The following is a 15,607-nucleotide window of genomic DNA, read 5'->3' as shown; positions in this document are numbered from 1 at the left end:
TGTTATTATTATTATTATTATTATTATTATTATTATTATTACCGTTGTATTTCTGTATGTTCCAGGAAGATGAGGTCGAGCAGTGTTGAGGAGGTGGGAGGTCATGGGCCAGGTGACCCCTGGGAGGTGTTCACAGCACTTGCCATCCTGGTGGTGGAAGGCAGGACACCTGGGGGGGAGAGGGGCTACCACGCAGGACCTCACTGCCCACTGCCTCACCAGCTCTTGCATAAACACTCATGTGATACCAATGATCATATGGTGAGCTACCAACAGTAAACACTTTTTCTTCAGTAGTGCCTTATTCCAGGGATAATATAATTCCACCTCCCTGCCCCCTCCTCACCGTATAGTTTAACCTTTTCAGCCCAGTTTCTTTCATTTTGTTCTTGCCATCTCTTGATTATTTTATTCAGCTTAGGAAGGGTTAAATACAGCTTTTATAAACCCCTTCATAATGAGACCTTTCCTGAGTTGATTAAAATAATCTGTAAGCAGTAAGAACAAATAAAGAGGACAGCACCTGGATTCAGGAGATCCATCCATCCATTGCCAGACGCCATGTATCCCAGACGGGGTGGCCAATGGCTTAGAGTTAATTGTTTTACAGGGAGGGGCACTAATCCTCCACCAACCCCACTTGACACGTAGGGATGCCAACAGCATCTGGTGTTCCCAGGCGGTCACCCATCCAAGTACTAACCAGACCCAACGTTGCTTAAAAAGTACAATATTATTGCATTGGTTCTCAATGATTTAACTAAGGACTATATTCTTGTGACCATAGAAAACATTATGCCACCTTTTTCTTAGTAATCTATTTTGCACACACAGTTATATACAGTCAGGGCAGTTATATTTTTTCATTACCACCTTCCCTTAGCTAGTTAGCAAACATAAAGACTGTAGGCAGAAATATACTAGAACAGAAGAATTGATAGGGAGCATCCTCAACCAAGAATAAAGCTCTGAGCTGTTCTTTCAGTGTATGCAAGCTGGTGCGTTAGTGCGTCAGCTGCGGGTGATGTGGGGTGTTGGTGTGGGTGTGACACTGGAGGTGCTGGTGGCCCCAGAGTGTGAGCATGGGGCTGCCCTCGCCACTACCCTCGACACCACCACTGCTCCCTCTCACAACCTCAAGCTCATTGAACAATGGAACTTCACCATCTATGATCGCAGGTACAGAAGCAGCGGTATCCAGCAACATACCAGCATTCTGTTTTATGTTCAGTGTGGTCAGTGAGCATAAGTTACCTTTTTATGATATATTCTGCTCAATGCATTCAGTGGCATAAATATCACGAGATCTAGTCTTTTATTTCTCTCATAGCCAAGTGAGACAAGAATGTTCAGCTTGCCCCCATGTCCATAGAGAATTATGTTTAGACATTCTTTCATTATTTTGATAGTGTGTAAAGATGAAAATGCCATTGTGGATGGAGGCCCATAGTATTGATATGAATAATATGTTTTCTGAATATATATATATATATATATATATATATATATATATATATATATATATATATATATATAATATATATATATGAAATAAAATAAAAAATAAGGAACTTTACATCACTGAGTAAACGAGATTCCCAACAGATAGCCATCAGTCATGCTTGATTGCTTCTTAATACCTGAGGTATTGTGGAGAAGCCTGGGATATTGACACCAATGACTGGCATTGTAGAGACAGTGATACAGTTTTTGAATGCCAGTGGCAGTGAATAGGTTAAACAGTGGAAGTAATGACCAACGTCTGCCAAGTATTAAAAGGTGTGGAACACTCCTATTGTTCAGCGTCATACATACTTCATTCATCCCTTTTTTTGTCTTGTATTTTTTCTTCCTTAACTTCCATACCTCTGATCTGCACATGATCACAACATATTCAGCCATCTTATTGGTCTTGAATGCCTCCTTCCACCATGAAGCATCTTCATATATACTTCTGTTACCACCATACCATCTGGACAGTTCTTTTCTCCCCAGTGATCAGTAGACATTGAAACTCAAGCTGTATTCAAGTCTCAGACCCTTAGTTGGTATTGTATATTAATGTGAACACCAACACCCATTCATGCAATCCTCTTGCAGGATTTTTACTTAGGCCTCTGTTTTGTTTCAACATATTCATAAAGTAAATCACCATACTTCCTTGAGCCACTCTACTCTTCACTTCTTGTCCACATTTATGTCTTGTCTGTCACTGCGCTGAGGTACTTAAAATCTTAAACCATTTCAAGTCTCACTACATTTGCAAGTGCATAACACTCGTGACTCACCATGTCTCTCATAACACCCATGACTTTACTCTTTTCTACATTTGCTTTCAGACTTCACTGCTCACAACCATCCACAAAACTCTGACCCAGTCTGCCAGTCAGCACAACATCACTTGCATACATCAGATATAAGCTGTACCATCTCTCACCATTCAGCATTAGGATCATTCCTGTTTTTTGTTAATAAAATATATAAAATATATCCCAGCTGTGATAGTTGTATCCTTAGTCATTACCCAGAGAAATAGAGTAGATCACCATAAGAAGAACTACTGCCAGTTTGTTGCTTGGTAGGGAATGTGGTGGAGCCTGTAGCAACTAGTACAATGTTATTTTATCCTGATCTGATATGTGAGGTCTGTCCAAAAAGAAACCGAACATTTTAAAAAGCGCACCAGCTAGCCGACATGACGTGATCGTGACAGGAACATTGCGTACCAGCAACTTTGATCTTTAGTCTAACACTACCCACAACACATCACATCACATAGTCATCAAGCAGGCTGTCAAGTGTTCTTATTTTTCCTATTTTTTCAGACATTCCTATATTATCCTGTATTTGAACCCCAATTCCTATCATTTTGAAAATGCTGCAGATTAAGTGCATTGATATTCAATACAAATTGGATATTTTGTGTTGAAATCTGTGTCAGTGTGCTGGAAATCAATAGCTGTTGCTGTAATAAGTATCATTTGCAGGGAAGGATCCTGATAAAGTGTTATCTGTGGTCATCCTGCATTAATCATAATAATTATATACTCTGATGATGCCATACATTTTTTTCTATTTGCAGATTTTTGATAGATTTTGAGGACTATAGCTTTTGAAAAATCATGCCCAGTGGAAAGACACAGTATAATCCATCTTGGGGGATTAAAAAGATGGCAATGGTGACTTCATACATAGTTGGTGTTCTAGCAGCTCTGCATCTGCGTATTCCGCCTACTGCAAATTGTGTAAACAGATATATCAGCTGATAACTCTGGTGTAAAACAGTTATTATAGCATGCTTAAACAAAAAAGCATATCAAGGTCAGAAATGTTGTCCATAGCCCAGGACAGACCAAACTTACAGCAACCATGAGAGGAGACACAGAACAGCCTGGAACAAGTGCTAGCTCAACTTTGACCATTTCACATGACTCAACAGATGTTCTTAAGGCAGAAACTATCTAGGCTTTGAAAGTTGCCAGCTCAGATATGAGCTACAGATCATGTGACGGTATTGGATTTACATTTGATTCCATGTTTCATTGTCCAATTTCCAAGAACTTTCAGCTGTCTCGCTCCAAAGTGTCGTATGTCATTTCAGATGGATTAGGACCATATTTTCAGAAACAGTTAATCTATGATGTAAATTCAAGTAAGAACCCTGTAACTCATCACTATGATGAAACCACTACAGCTCAGGTACGTAAACAGATGGACTTACAGTTCCGCGTTTGGTCTGAGGAACATATTGAAATTGTAAGACGTTTTTATACAGCACTGATGTTTGGACATGCAGAAGGTGCTAAGGTTACTGCTGCCATGGTGGAACAATTAGAACATTAAGTAGTGATGGACCGAATGTCAATAAGAGCATCTTTAGAGCTGTCAATAAGTTTTTGAAAGATTCTGGAAATCCAGGAATGATAAACATTGGAACATGTATCTGTCATGTTGTTCACAATAGTTTTTGTAAGGCTCTTGAGGCATATGGTTCACCAGTGGATGATCTTGCTGTGGACATCTATACTTTCTTCAAGATATCATCATCTAGTAGAAGGGAGTTTTTCAAGTTTGTTCAGCTAGAGGAAGAAGTGGAAACCCATACTTTTTTAAGACATGTTCCTTCACACTGGTTGACACTTGGCTCTGTAGTAGACAGGCTTATTGAACAGTGGGAGCCTCTCCAAAAATACTTAACAAATCTTGCAAACAAGGATCCAAAAAATGCTCCAACCAGTTTTGCCTTTAAAAGATCATGTACAAGACTTCAGAATGAACAAACTTTAGTCGAACTTCACTTCTTAAAGTCAGTGATGCCTCTGTATCACTCATTTCTTGAATTGTTTCAGACTGAATCTCCATTAGTTCATGATTTATATGAAGAATTGTGTCGGCTTGTTTACACAACAATTGGCAGATATGTCAAAGCATCTGCATATCAAAATAAAACTGGACAGGGTTTGAAAAAGGTAAAACATGATGAGCTACAGAATTAGTTGTCAGACAAAGAGTTGATAATTGGTGATTCAACAAGACAGGTGTTAGGGAAGCTGGATTCTGGGAAGCAGAAAAGAGCACTTTTACTTATAAGAAAGTTCTTAAGTACTGGAGTGTCATACCTGTTATCTAACTTTCCATTTGATAATGAACTTTTGAAAGATTTGGGATGTTTACATCCTGAGCATAGGCTTGAGCCTAGTACTGTTTCTGCAATAGAAAGGGTAGCAAGGAAGTTACCTTTTATAGAAGATGTGGCATTGGTTGCTGATGAATGGAAAGTGTACCAAGGGGAAGACATCGATGAGAAAATGTGGAAAATAGGGAAAGATGATAAAGTTGAGTTTAGAAGAATTGATCATTACTAGAGAGATATTCTGAAACTGAAAATCGGTAGTGGCAAAGATAAGTACACTAGACTTGGTAAAGTGGTAAAAGGAGTGCTGGCATTGCCACATGGGAATGCTGATGTTGAAAGAGGGCTCTGGGACAATAAGAAAATGTTAAGAAAAGACAGAGTCAATCTGTCATCAAAATCAGTCATTGGAAATAGACTTTCCAAAGAATCTGCGCAAATCCATGATCCTGAAAATATGCAGCTAGAATGTGTACCTCTTACTAAGGAACTAATTGGTTATGTCAGAAGTAGTCATAGACTATTCAGAGAGAGGATAGAAGAGGAAAAACAAAAGAGAAAAAAGGAGGAGGAGAAAAGACAGCAAGAGAAAGAAGATTGTGCACAGCTTGAAAAACAAAAACTAGAAGCAGCAAAAGAAAAAGAGTCTTTGAATGAAACAGTGAAAAAGTTGAATGATAAAGAAAGAAAGTATAAGGAAGAACTGCTTGCTGCAGAAAAATTGCTTGAAGAAGGAAATGAAAAACTAGCTAGAGCATTAAGAGAGATTTTTCTGTTGCATTAGTGAGTCAGTCATTGATTGAAACTGCTCAGAAAAAGATCAAAGAATCAACAGAGCATCTAGAGAAAGTGAGGGAAGACCAGAAATCAGTTGAAAGTAGGAAGAGAAAGAACTTGGAGAAAATTGCTCAGGTTGATGTAAAAAAAGCTAAGAAATGATGTGAATTAAGGTAATGTAGACTGAGGCTTCCAACGGGCATTCTTGAAGCCATTCAGTGTTTAAGGAAAATTAATAATAATGGTCAGAATGGCCAGTGTATAACTTTTTGTTGGAATCATTGGGCTGCTTTTCAGGGTGAAAAGTGTTATGTATATAATGCAACATAGTTTTTTTTTTCTTTTTCTTGAGAATGAAAATCAAAGTTACACTAGTTTCTTATGCTAGTCACATGTATGACAGATTTGGTCTTATTATATTTTTCTCAATTTTGAAAGGGCAGTTGTATGGTTTGTTATATTTTCAAGTATGATGAAGAGAATTCATCTAGTCCAAGTAGTACATTGACTTTGTCAAATTACATGTATTTGTCAACAGTTTCTTAAAGTTCTGTTACTTTTTTATGATGTGCTATGTGTTTTACCATGTTAAGATATCCATGACAAATGCACAAAAACAACATCCACATCTGTCTATAGGAGGTCAGCTTTGGAATCTTCCATTAAAAATTGAATTCATGTCTTTAATTGGTCTTACATGATCTTGTCCCAAGAGAAAGCTAGTCAATAACCTGTGGAACTACATTTATTGCAACAAAACCTATTCTGGATTGGTCAAACACATTATTTGATTTTGTGTTCATTTGAAGCAATAAAGATGATTATAAATTAAATTGAATTGCCACAAATATAAAACAGTTGATGACATTTACATGTGAGGTTGTGATTAAGGGCTGGCTGTAAGGGGAGGTGGAGGCCAGGACCATATCAAAATCCATGGCTATTAGAGGAAATCATGAACCTATTGTCAAAAACATCTTTTTGCTTTTTTGTCTTCATTGATCCATCTGTTTAAAATTTTCAATACCTGCATTTTTCTTCATATTTTACTACTATAATAAAGCCCTTTTTGGCTGCTAAACCTTGATAATGTTCCTATAAATTTCCTATTTTTTCCTATATTTTTCACATCAGTTTCCTATTTTTTGAAGCCCAGAATATATATTTTGCACCAAAACGCACTTGACAGCCTTCATCAAGGTACATGCGCTCGAATGAACGTGTGTTTAGTGCACTTGGTGATTTGTTGTAAGTTGAACTGTGAAGGATCTTGAAGAAAAATATCTATCTATCTATTGCCAGTATCTATCTATTGCCAGATGCCTCAATCCTGTTTGGGGTGGCCACAAACAAATCGCCTCCACGTCGCCCTGTCCCCCGCCATTTCACTGCCCTGCTCCCAACTCACACCTCCCTCTCTCATATACCTCTCCACCCCATCCCTCCATCTCATCCTCAGCCTCCCCCTCCCTCTTCTTCCCTCCACCTCATTCACATACACTTTCTTCGTCAGTCAGTTTGTGTTAAATTCTGTTTCATATTCAGGAAAAATATTATTTTCTGAAAAATGTCATAACAGGTGGTGAAACATGAGTATACAGCTACATTTTCAAAACAAAAAGGCAGTCCTCACAGTGGGTTGGAACATTGTCGCTGTGGGGGGGGGGGGGAAGTGAAGGTGATGCTGATCATCCTTTTTGTATTGGAAGGGTATCATGTTCCACATGGTCAGACAGCCAGTAAAGAGTTTTATTTGGTCCAGAACCATTCGAAGGAAGAAACGTGAGGCATGGACAAACAATACCTGGATACTGCACATGACAATGCACCTGCCCACACATTCATTCCCTATATGCGACTCTTGGGTGAAACACAAGATGACTGTCATCCTCTAGCCACCCTGCTTTCTGGGTTTGGCCCCTTCAGACTTTTTTTTTTTTTTTTTTTTTTTTTTTTTTTTTTTTTAAATAATAATAATAATAATTCTCAAAGTTGAAACCCATCCTGAAAGGTTGCCAGTTTCTGATGTTAGAAGAGATAGAAGAAAATTTGCCAGTTGCACTGAACACGTATACACTCAAGCATGTGTACCTTGATGACAGAGTGACATTGCGAGATGTGGTTAGTGTTAGAAGAAAATCTCAAAGTTGCTGCTACACAGTGCTCCCATTGTGACCATACTACACTGGCTACTTGATGCGCTGTTTAAAAAGTTTGGTTTCTTTTTGGACAGACCTTATAAACCAGCTTTACTTGTTTACTGTGCCTGAAGTGGTAACTACCAGTACCCATGCAATTCAGTCAGTAAAAGAACTTAGACTGGAGGAAGTCTTCTAAAGCCAGCACTGAAGAGTTTTTCACATGATACTGACACCATTGACTGTCTACCATGCAGTTACTGTCAACTGTATATTTTGAATATCTGCTCATCTAAACTACTCCAAGTTAAGTAGTACAGTTCTGTATCCTTCAGTGTAACTGTAAATGTAATGAATGATCATCCCAGAACATGCATATTTCATTTCCTCTGCCATAAAGAACGTAAAGTACAGAAATTATGTCAGTAGTTCTGCTTCTTATCACTTACCAGCCCTTGTCCATACTCAAACCCAGACTTCCTGAGGCAACAGCAACTGGGTGGTCGCTGATGGCAGCTGTGAGGTCATTCCTACACTTCTCGCAACTCTCAGCTTGGCTGAGTGTTTCTGGTGGCCGTCGACCTCCTAATGTTATCTATCGCTTGGCAGTTACCTCACCTGTCTTCTGCTCTAAGTTCACTCAGGATGCAGAGGAGCATGTCTTCCCACTCACCTACATGGGACAGGACACTTCCATTAGGGTCAGTCAGTAAAAAAGTTTTGCCATTCCTCCAGTATTTTGCTGTATCTTGTGTATAGCTTATTCAGTTTACTTGTTCTTCCGTTTGGTGCAAATTAGTTTCTCTGGTTGTATGTTTTTGAGTCATATTTGAACCAAAAGAATGTTAATTGAAGACAGTTCCTAGTTTATTATATTTCATTTTAAGTTGTTGCCATAATTGATAGTACACTATTTTTGTTATAAGGCCTCATACAACAGTTAGTAATGTATTTGTTTTGTTCTTACTGTAACAGAGTTATACACTAGATTCATGATACAATACTTCTTTACTTCATAAGACTTGCTGCATGTCAGTTCCATAGTTTCTAATTTAAGTGTTTATGCCAGAATAATATGCCCAAATTCCAAATGTTATTAAGATCAAGCTGAGAGGGGTGAGGTGGACCAGGAGAGCGAGAGGAGCACTCAGGGAGAAAGACTGAAAGTCGAGAAGCTGAAGATCAAACAAATGGCAGATGATTAAAGGACCAAAGAAGGGGTGGAGTTGGAATCGGTGAATTGGAATGAAATGGGTCTGGACAGCCTGTGGAATGCATATAGGGATTGCTTAGTTAGGACTGCTGAAGCAGTGTATGGTGTGGCAAGAGTAACAACAAAGAAGAAAGGTACCACAGGGTGGGATGAAGTGGTTAAGAGAGCAGTGGAGGAAAGGAGGTAGAAGTGGCTGGAGTGATTACAAAACAGGGGTTCAAATGAAATAAGAACTGAATATATTGAGGGCAAGAAGCACATGAAGAGACTAGTGAAGAGGAAAATGGTGGAGGTAAATGATGATCCAGGAAGAAAAATGAATGCAAACTACTCTGAAAATAGGAAGTTATTCTGGAAAGAAGTGTGTCAGTGTAGAAGTGACTGCAGAAAGGAATGTGAAAGTGTGAAGGATGTAAGTGGTAGATTATTAACCCCTAAAACGCGGATCGTCGCATTTGCGACGGTCGGCCCAAAGGGCAGAACGGCGGATCGTCGCGTTTGCGATTTGAGTTAATTTTGAATAACCGCGGGCAAGCAGGCTCCAGCTGGTATTGTCTATCAGTCCCGCCACCCGTGAGCTACGTTTAGCACACTTGACCTTTGTACTACTGACCTCGGTTGTTGCCAAGTATCATTTTTTTTACCCACCGACGCACCGATGCGCGGCCCTCCCTCGTCGTGCGATATGGCAACGCGCGGACGGCTGATACGTGTCAATCTGCGCCGTCATCTCACAAGCACTTTTTGCTATTGGGAAACGCTTGTTTCCCCAGTTGTCACACTGTCATTTTTTCGCGCGGTTTGCCCCAGAATAGCGTCAGTCCACGCGAACCTTCCACGGTGACACCATGTCCAACTCGAGCTCTTCCGAGTCTGTGCCTTCTAGCCCTCCGAAAAAGGGTTTTGTTACCTCAACCCCCTTCAAAACCTTACCAGGAACTACTAAGGGCCTAAGTGACTCTGCAATAGCCTCTGAACTTTTGAAAGCCTCAATGGACTATGGCAGTGACGTCGGTGTGTGGTCGAGCCTGGCTGAGTCTGACACACAATCCAGTGCAGAGTCCGGGCCAGAAGTGATTGTTTCTGTGCCTGAAGAGAGTGTGTCAGTGCCTAGCACCTCAGCAGGGAAGGCTCCTGTGAGAAGGGGCCTTGAGTATGGGAAGGGGGCAAAAAGGAAAAGGAGCGGTGACCCCAGCTCACCGCCATTGTCCCCTACGCCACGTCACGCCACCGCCAGCCCGCCACGTACTCCCAGCCCTATTCTCTCGTCCTCCTCCTCTGCTGCCCTGTCTCCTGAGTCGTCGGAGTCGCCTTCACCACCTCGAAAGGGAAGTAGACGTGCAACATTACGTTCTAGAGGTTTCCGTAGGCCTAGTGTTCGTGTTGGTAGAGCAAAAACTTTGTCCCCTAGTATAAGGCTAGCTCGTAGTAAGGAAACTCGCACTAGGCAACTCGGCAGTCACGCCACCGCGAGTGACCTTGAGCCCAGTGATAATGTCCCCACCACCACCACCACCACCACAACACCAACATGACCTGGGATAGCCTCAGCCTCACATACTGTCACACCGCCTGCCTCACCCACTCCCACACGACCTGCCTCACCCCCCGCCGCCCCAAGCACCTCCCAGCCTAGGCAGGGAACGCTGGATGCCTTCGTGTGGTCAGAGGGATCAGATTTTGTGCCGGAGGATCTGCCCTTTGACGACAGTGGGTGTGGACTTCAGGCTGACTTCCCTGTCGACGAGGATGGTGAATGCCTTGACTACCTGTTGGCCTTCCTTGACGACGAGGTTATGGAGCACATCTGTACCGAGACAAACAGGTACGAGGGGCAATGTGCTCCAGTTCGCGAAGGAGAAGGTGAGGCGGCCACGCCATCCACGTCGCGGATGGCAGCATGGGTGCCTCTTACGATCCGAGAACTTTTTGTATTTATTGGATTGATGTTGCTAATGCCCCACAACTGTAAACACAAGCTAGAATAATACTGGACTTCCGACGAGCTGTGCCCAACACCCATTTTCAATAAATACATGAGCCGCGATCGTTTTAGGCAGCTGATGACTTACCTTCACTTCGCGAACAACGATGATCCTTCCCAAACTGACCCATTATGGAAAGTGAGGGGAATCCTGAACATGATCAAGGATAAGTTTACGAGGTTCCTGCGCCCTTTCAAGAAAGTCGTGATTGACGAGTCCTTGGTTTTGTTCAGGGGCCGTCTTCGGTTCGTCCAGTACATTCCAAGCAAACGGCACCGCTTTGGAATCAAGCTTTTCGTGCTGTGCGACTGCAAGACGGGGTTCATCCTAGACTTCGTCATTTACACCGCCAGCAATGTCGATTTGGATAAGACTGACCCCCTTGGATTCTCTGGTTCTGTGGTGAAAGTGCTTTTGGAAAAGTACTTTGGCAAGAATCATGTCCTGTATACGGACAATTACTATACCGCTCCTAAACTCGCCAAGTACCTTTCTGAACACGGCGTCGGCTCCTGTGGCGCTGTCAGAAGCAAAAGGGCACATTACCCTGCCTTCCCCGAGGCTGAAAAGTCAAAGCGGGGAGACGTGCACCTGAAGAAATCTGACAAGATGCTTGCGATCAGGTGGCATGATAAGAGAGTCGTGAACATGCTCACCACAGTACACAAGGGGGAAATGCTGGCAACAGGGAAGGTCGACAGAAGGACTGGCGAGCCTGTGATGAAGCCTGATGCTGTCATTGACTATAACGTCAATATGCGGCTGGTGGACAAGTCTGATATGATGATTGGAGAGATTGACTGCCTGAGGAAAAATCGTCGTTGGTACAGGAAGGTGTTCTTGCACTTGATTGATATGTGCATGTTGAACGCCTTCATCCTGTATAAAATCAAGAACAGGAAGCCAGCCAACTACTCTCTCAGATGATTTTCCAAGACTTGTGTCTACCAGCTGCTTCAGCGTTACGGCCAGGTTCTTTCAACAGGTCCCAAACGCCACCCTCACACACCTCCAGACCGCCTACAGTGTATGGCCTACCTTCAGCGACACCGCCTGGAGCCACTGCCAGCCACTGCAAAGAGGGGGAAAGCACTGAGGAGGTGTCATGTGTGCAGCCACACTACCAGGCAGGACAGAACCTTTAGGCGCACCTCCTTGCAGTGCAAAGAGTGCAAAGTTCCCCTCTGTGCTTACCCGTGTTTCTTTGACTACCACAGCCTAAGTAGATTTTGAAAATAAGGGTAAGATTCTTTGAAATAATACTGAGAGTGACAGTGATAATATTGTTTAGTTTTCTTTTACGTGCTGACAGTGACAGCCTGATGAGTGTAAATTAGTGTATGTACTTGTAAAAGCACTGACAGTGACAGTGTTTTTTGGTGTAAATAATTGTACATAGTAATAATATAAGTATTGCGAGTGACAGTCACTCCAGTGTAAGAAGATGAAAGCATATTTTCCTATTCTATGTTCTGACAGTGACAGTTTGTTGTGTAGAAAATATTATTTTTATAACACTGGACAGTGACACTGATGAATAAGGCAAAAAAAAGAACAGATACAGTGAAAGTGAGCGATAGAAATGAAGTGCGAGTGGCCGACAGGAGCGAGAATAAAGTGCCTGCCGTAAGGCTGAATAAACTCGCGCCGCGGTGGTCTTCCTCAGTCCCAATCCACAATACTGGCAGTGACAGTGATTTTTATGGCTGTAATAGTGACAGGCAAACGTTTGCGAAGTCCTATGATGAAAAAAAATGTAGTATACGTGTTTTTTGCCGAGAAAAGGCAAATGTGACAATAGTGACGGGAAGATCGCCACCGCGCTGCATGTCGGCCGTGTGCTCCGTTCATTTTAGCCTTATTTTCAGTGCTTATTTACAAATACGGATTCCAAACAACCTGCTCGTTGTTGTATAAAGTGTACTGTGACAGATTGAGGCTGTGGTAGAAAGAAAACCGGGTTTCTGGAGGTGTGAGAGTGAAGACTTTGTTACCCAACTTTGCAAGTCTTCACAAGTCCTTTGGTAGTCAACGAAGGCTCAACATGTGGCTCAGGAGAAAGCTGAATGTAAGTACTATATGCCATAAAAATTTTAATGCTCTAGGGTTAATCTATGATTTTTGGCAAATATTTTCCCACAGGTACTCAGACCCCGCTACAACCCCGCCACAGCGGGGGGATCGGCCGTACACAGCCGCGTTTTAGGGGTTAAATCCATGGGGATGAAATAAGGACAAGATGGAAAGAATATTTTGAAAGGCTGATGAATGGGAATAGAGAGAGCAGAGTGACTGTAAACGTGATTGGTTCCAGGGGTGTGCAGAAAAGGAATGCAGTGCCAGGAAATGTGACACTCACACAGGTGAAGAACGCCATGAAGCTTCTGAAAAATGGGAAAGCTGCTGGGGTTGATGACGTGTAGGCAGAGATGAGTAAGTGTAATGGAGAGAGTGGAATGAAGTGATTGTTGGAGATATGGAAGAAGGCATGGATGAGTGAAACTGTGCCAGTAGAATGGAAAAAGGCAGTGATTATACCCCAGTACAAAAATAAAGGTGAGCAAAATGAGTACAAGAATTATTGTGGCATAAGTCTGTTGAATGTTGTAGGAAAGGTATATGGAAGAATTGTTATAGAGAAAGTAAGAAAGATATCAGAAATCCTAGTGAGTGATGAACAGGATGGCTTTAGAAATGGCAAAAGATGTGTGGATCAAATATTTGCAGTGAGACAGATAGTGGAGATGGCTTGTGAGAAGGGCTTTAAGGTGTTTATGGCATTTATGGATCTGGAAAAAGCATATGACAAAGTAGACAGAGAAGGATTGTGGAAGGTTTTGCGCATGTGTGGTGTAGATGGTAAGCTGCTAGGTGCTATCAAGCGTTTTTATGATGGTTGTGAGGCACGTGTAAGAGTAAATGGGCATCTAAGTGAATGGTTCACGATCAGTGTGGGCGTGCAACAAGGTTGTGTGATGTCCCCATGGTTGTTTAATATATATATGGATGAGGTGACGAGAGAAGTAAAAGCACATGTAATGGAGAGAGGGATGATGGTAATTAATGGTGATGGATGGAATATCACAAATTTTTTGTATGCTGATGAAGCTTTGCTACTTGTAAATACTGGACAAGAGCTTGGTAGACTAGTGCAGAGTTTTGTAGATGTCTGTCAGCGTCTTGCCTTGAGAGTAAATGTAGAAAAGAGTAAAGTGATGGTGATCGAGAGAGAAGGTGACTCCCAGTGTGATGTTACAGTGAATGGAGAGAGACTGGAATCAGTGAGAGAGTTCAAATACCTGGGTACAGTGATAGAAAAGAGAGGAAAGTGTGCAAAAGAAGTGGAAAGTAGAATGACACAAGGAAGGAAGGTAGCTGGTGCTGTGAAGGCCTTGATAAGAAACAGAGGCTTGAGTGTTTCATCTGTACGAGGCTTACATGTCAGAGTGTTAGGTACAACTTTAACATATGGATTAGTAGGTAATTAAGGCACTGCAGTCAGATTGAGCCTGTGCAGGTTTATATCCAAGAGGTGGTTGGGATTTATTGCTCACATAATGTCACTCACGGATAAGTGAGGCTGGTCACTCTCATCTTAAATGTTAGGACCAACTTGCCTAGCCCCGGGCTCCTACGTTCCTCATGGTGCCACACAGGATTAGATGATGATGATGATGATGTGAGACTATGGTGTGACATGCAAATGAAAAGTCAAGAGCGAGAGCAGTGGAGATGGGACTGAGAGTGAGATTAGTGGAGATGGGACTGAGAGTGAGAGCAGTGGAGATGGGACTGCTGAGGAATGTACGTGGAGTACAAAGAGTGGATAGGATACAAAATAATGTGATTCATGAAAAATGTGGAGTGAAGAAGTTTGTAGGCACCAGAATCAACGAGTGTACTGGAATGGTATTGTCATGTGGAGAGAATGGATAACAATAGAGTGGTGAAAAATGTATATACAGTATAAGCAAATTTGAAGGAGGTGAGGAGGCGAGGTAGGCCAAGGAGAAGGTGGAGGGATATGGTGGTTGAGTGTGTGAGGAAGAGATGTACTGAAGTTGGTGAGGCTAGGGGACTGACAAGAGATTGAGGTGGCTGGATGAATGTTGTGAGAAGAATTGTATGATCAGGGATTTGGCACCCCTTTATAAAGTGACAGTATTCGGACTGACTCTATTAGTTACGTTTATGTGAAGCTGCAGAATGTGGCGAAAGTTTTTTGGCATATCTGATAGAGCTAGGATTCCGGGGGCTTGAATGATGAGGGAATGGAAGCATGGCCCATTGGAGTGGGCAGACTTAGGGTGTCTGGAGGTGCTACTCCTCACCCTGCCCTAGGGTGGGAAAGGAGGTCCGGATGATGATGATGATAATTAAGATTAGCAGGATGTGTTTCACTTGTTTCAAATTCTTTCAGGTTTCTGTACGTTCACTTCCTCGAAGTGAGAAGGTTCCTGTGGTGGTTTGTCCTGAACCCCACGATGAAGACCAGAGTGTTGATATGATGGTAACTGAGAACTTTGGACCCACATGCTCCCAGAACAAGTCTGAAATTGGCCGGTTAGTCCAAGGAATTTCATTATGTGATTATTGGTACTCTTCTCATTTAAACATGAGCCTTGCTCAGTAGCAGTATTGCCCTGTATTGATGACCTAGGAATAGTTTCACATTACAAATCTTGGCAAACAGCAGGCTAACTCCTGCAATACTGACATTCACAAGAACACTAACTTACACCAAATAGAATGACTCCTTCAGAGACGAAGATCAGCTATAATTGTCTTTGCTCTAGACTGATGTTAATCTCAAACATGCTGTCTAGTCACCATCTTTACCTAGTCACTCCATTAAGAGAGA

General features: G+C 42.0%; 1 protein-coding gene across 1 annotated transcript in view; it reads left to right on the top strand.

Moving 5' to 3' along the window:
• The window catches only part of atos (atos homolog atossa), a 243,402-nt gene that overhangs the window by 211,261 nt on the left and 16,534 nt on the right, over positions 1–15,607 (top strand). Inside the window, exons 2-5 of the mRNA XM_080272379.1 lie at positions 66–261; positions 986–1,179; positions 8,024–8,249; positions 15,167–15,309. Of these exons, the coding sequence (XP_080128505.1) occupies positions 70–261; positions 986–1,179; positions 8,024–8,249; positions 15,167–15,309 (755 nt within the window). The 5' untranslated portion in view covers positions 66–69. The remainder of the gene's footprint in view (positions 1–65; positions 262–985; positions 1,180–8,023; positions 8,250–15,166; positions 15,310–15,607) is intronic.

This window comes from Coenobita brevimanus, chromosome 50, assembly GCF_032717465.1.
Source record: "Coenobita brevimanus isolate Jiangsu-jjx chromosome 50, ASM3271746v2, whole genome shotgun sequence".
NCBI classification, from domain to species: Eukaryota; Metazoa; Arthropoda; class Malacostraca; order Decapoda; family Coenobitidae; genus Coenobita; species Coenobita brevimanus.
Note: the sequence above shows the minus strand (reverse complement) of the source record. Positions and strands in the feature narration are given on the sequence as shown.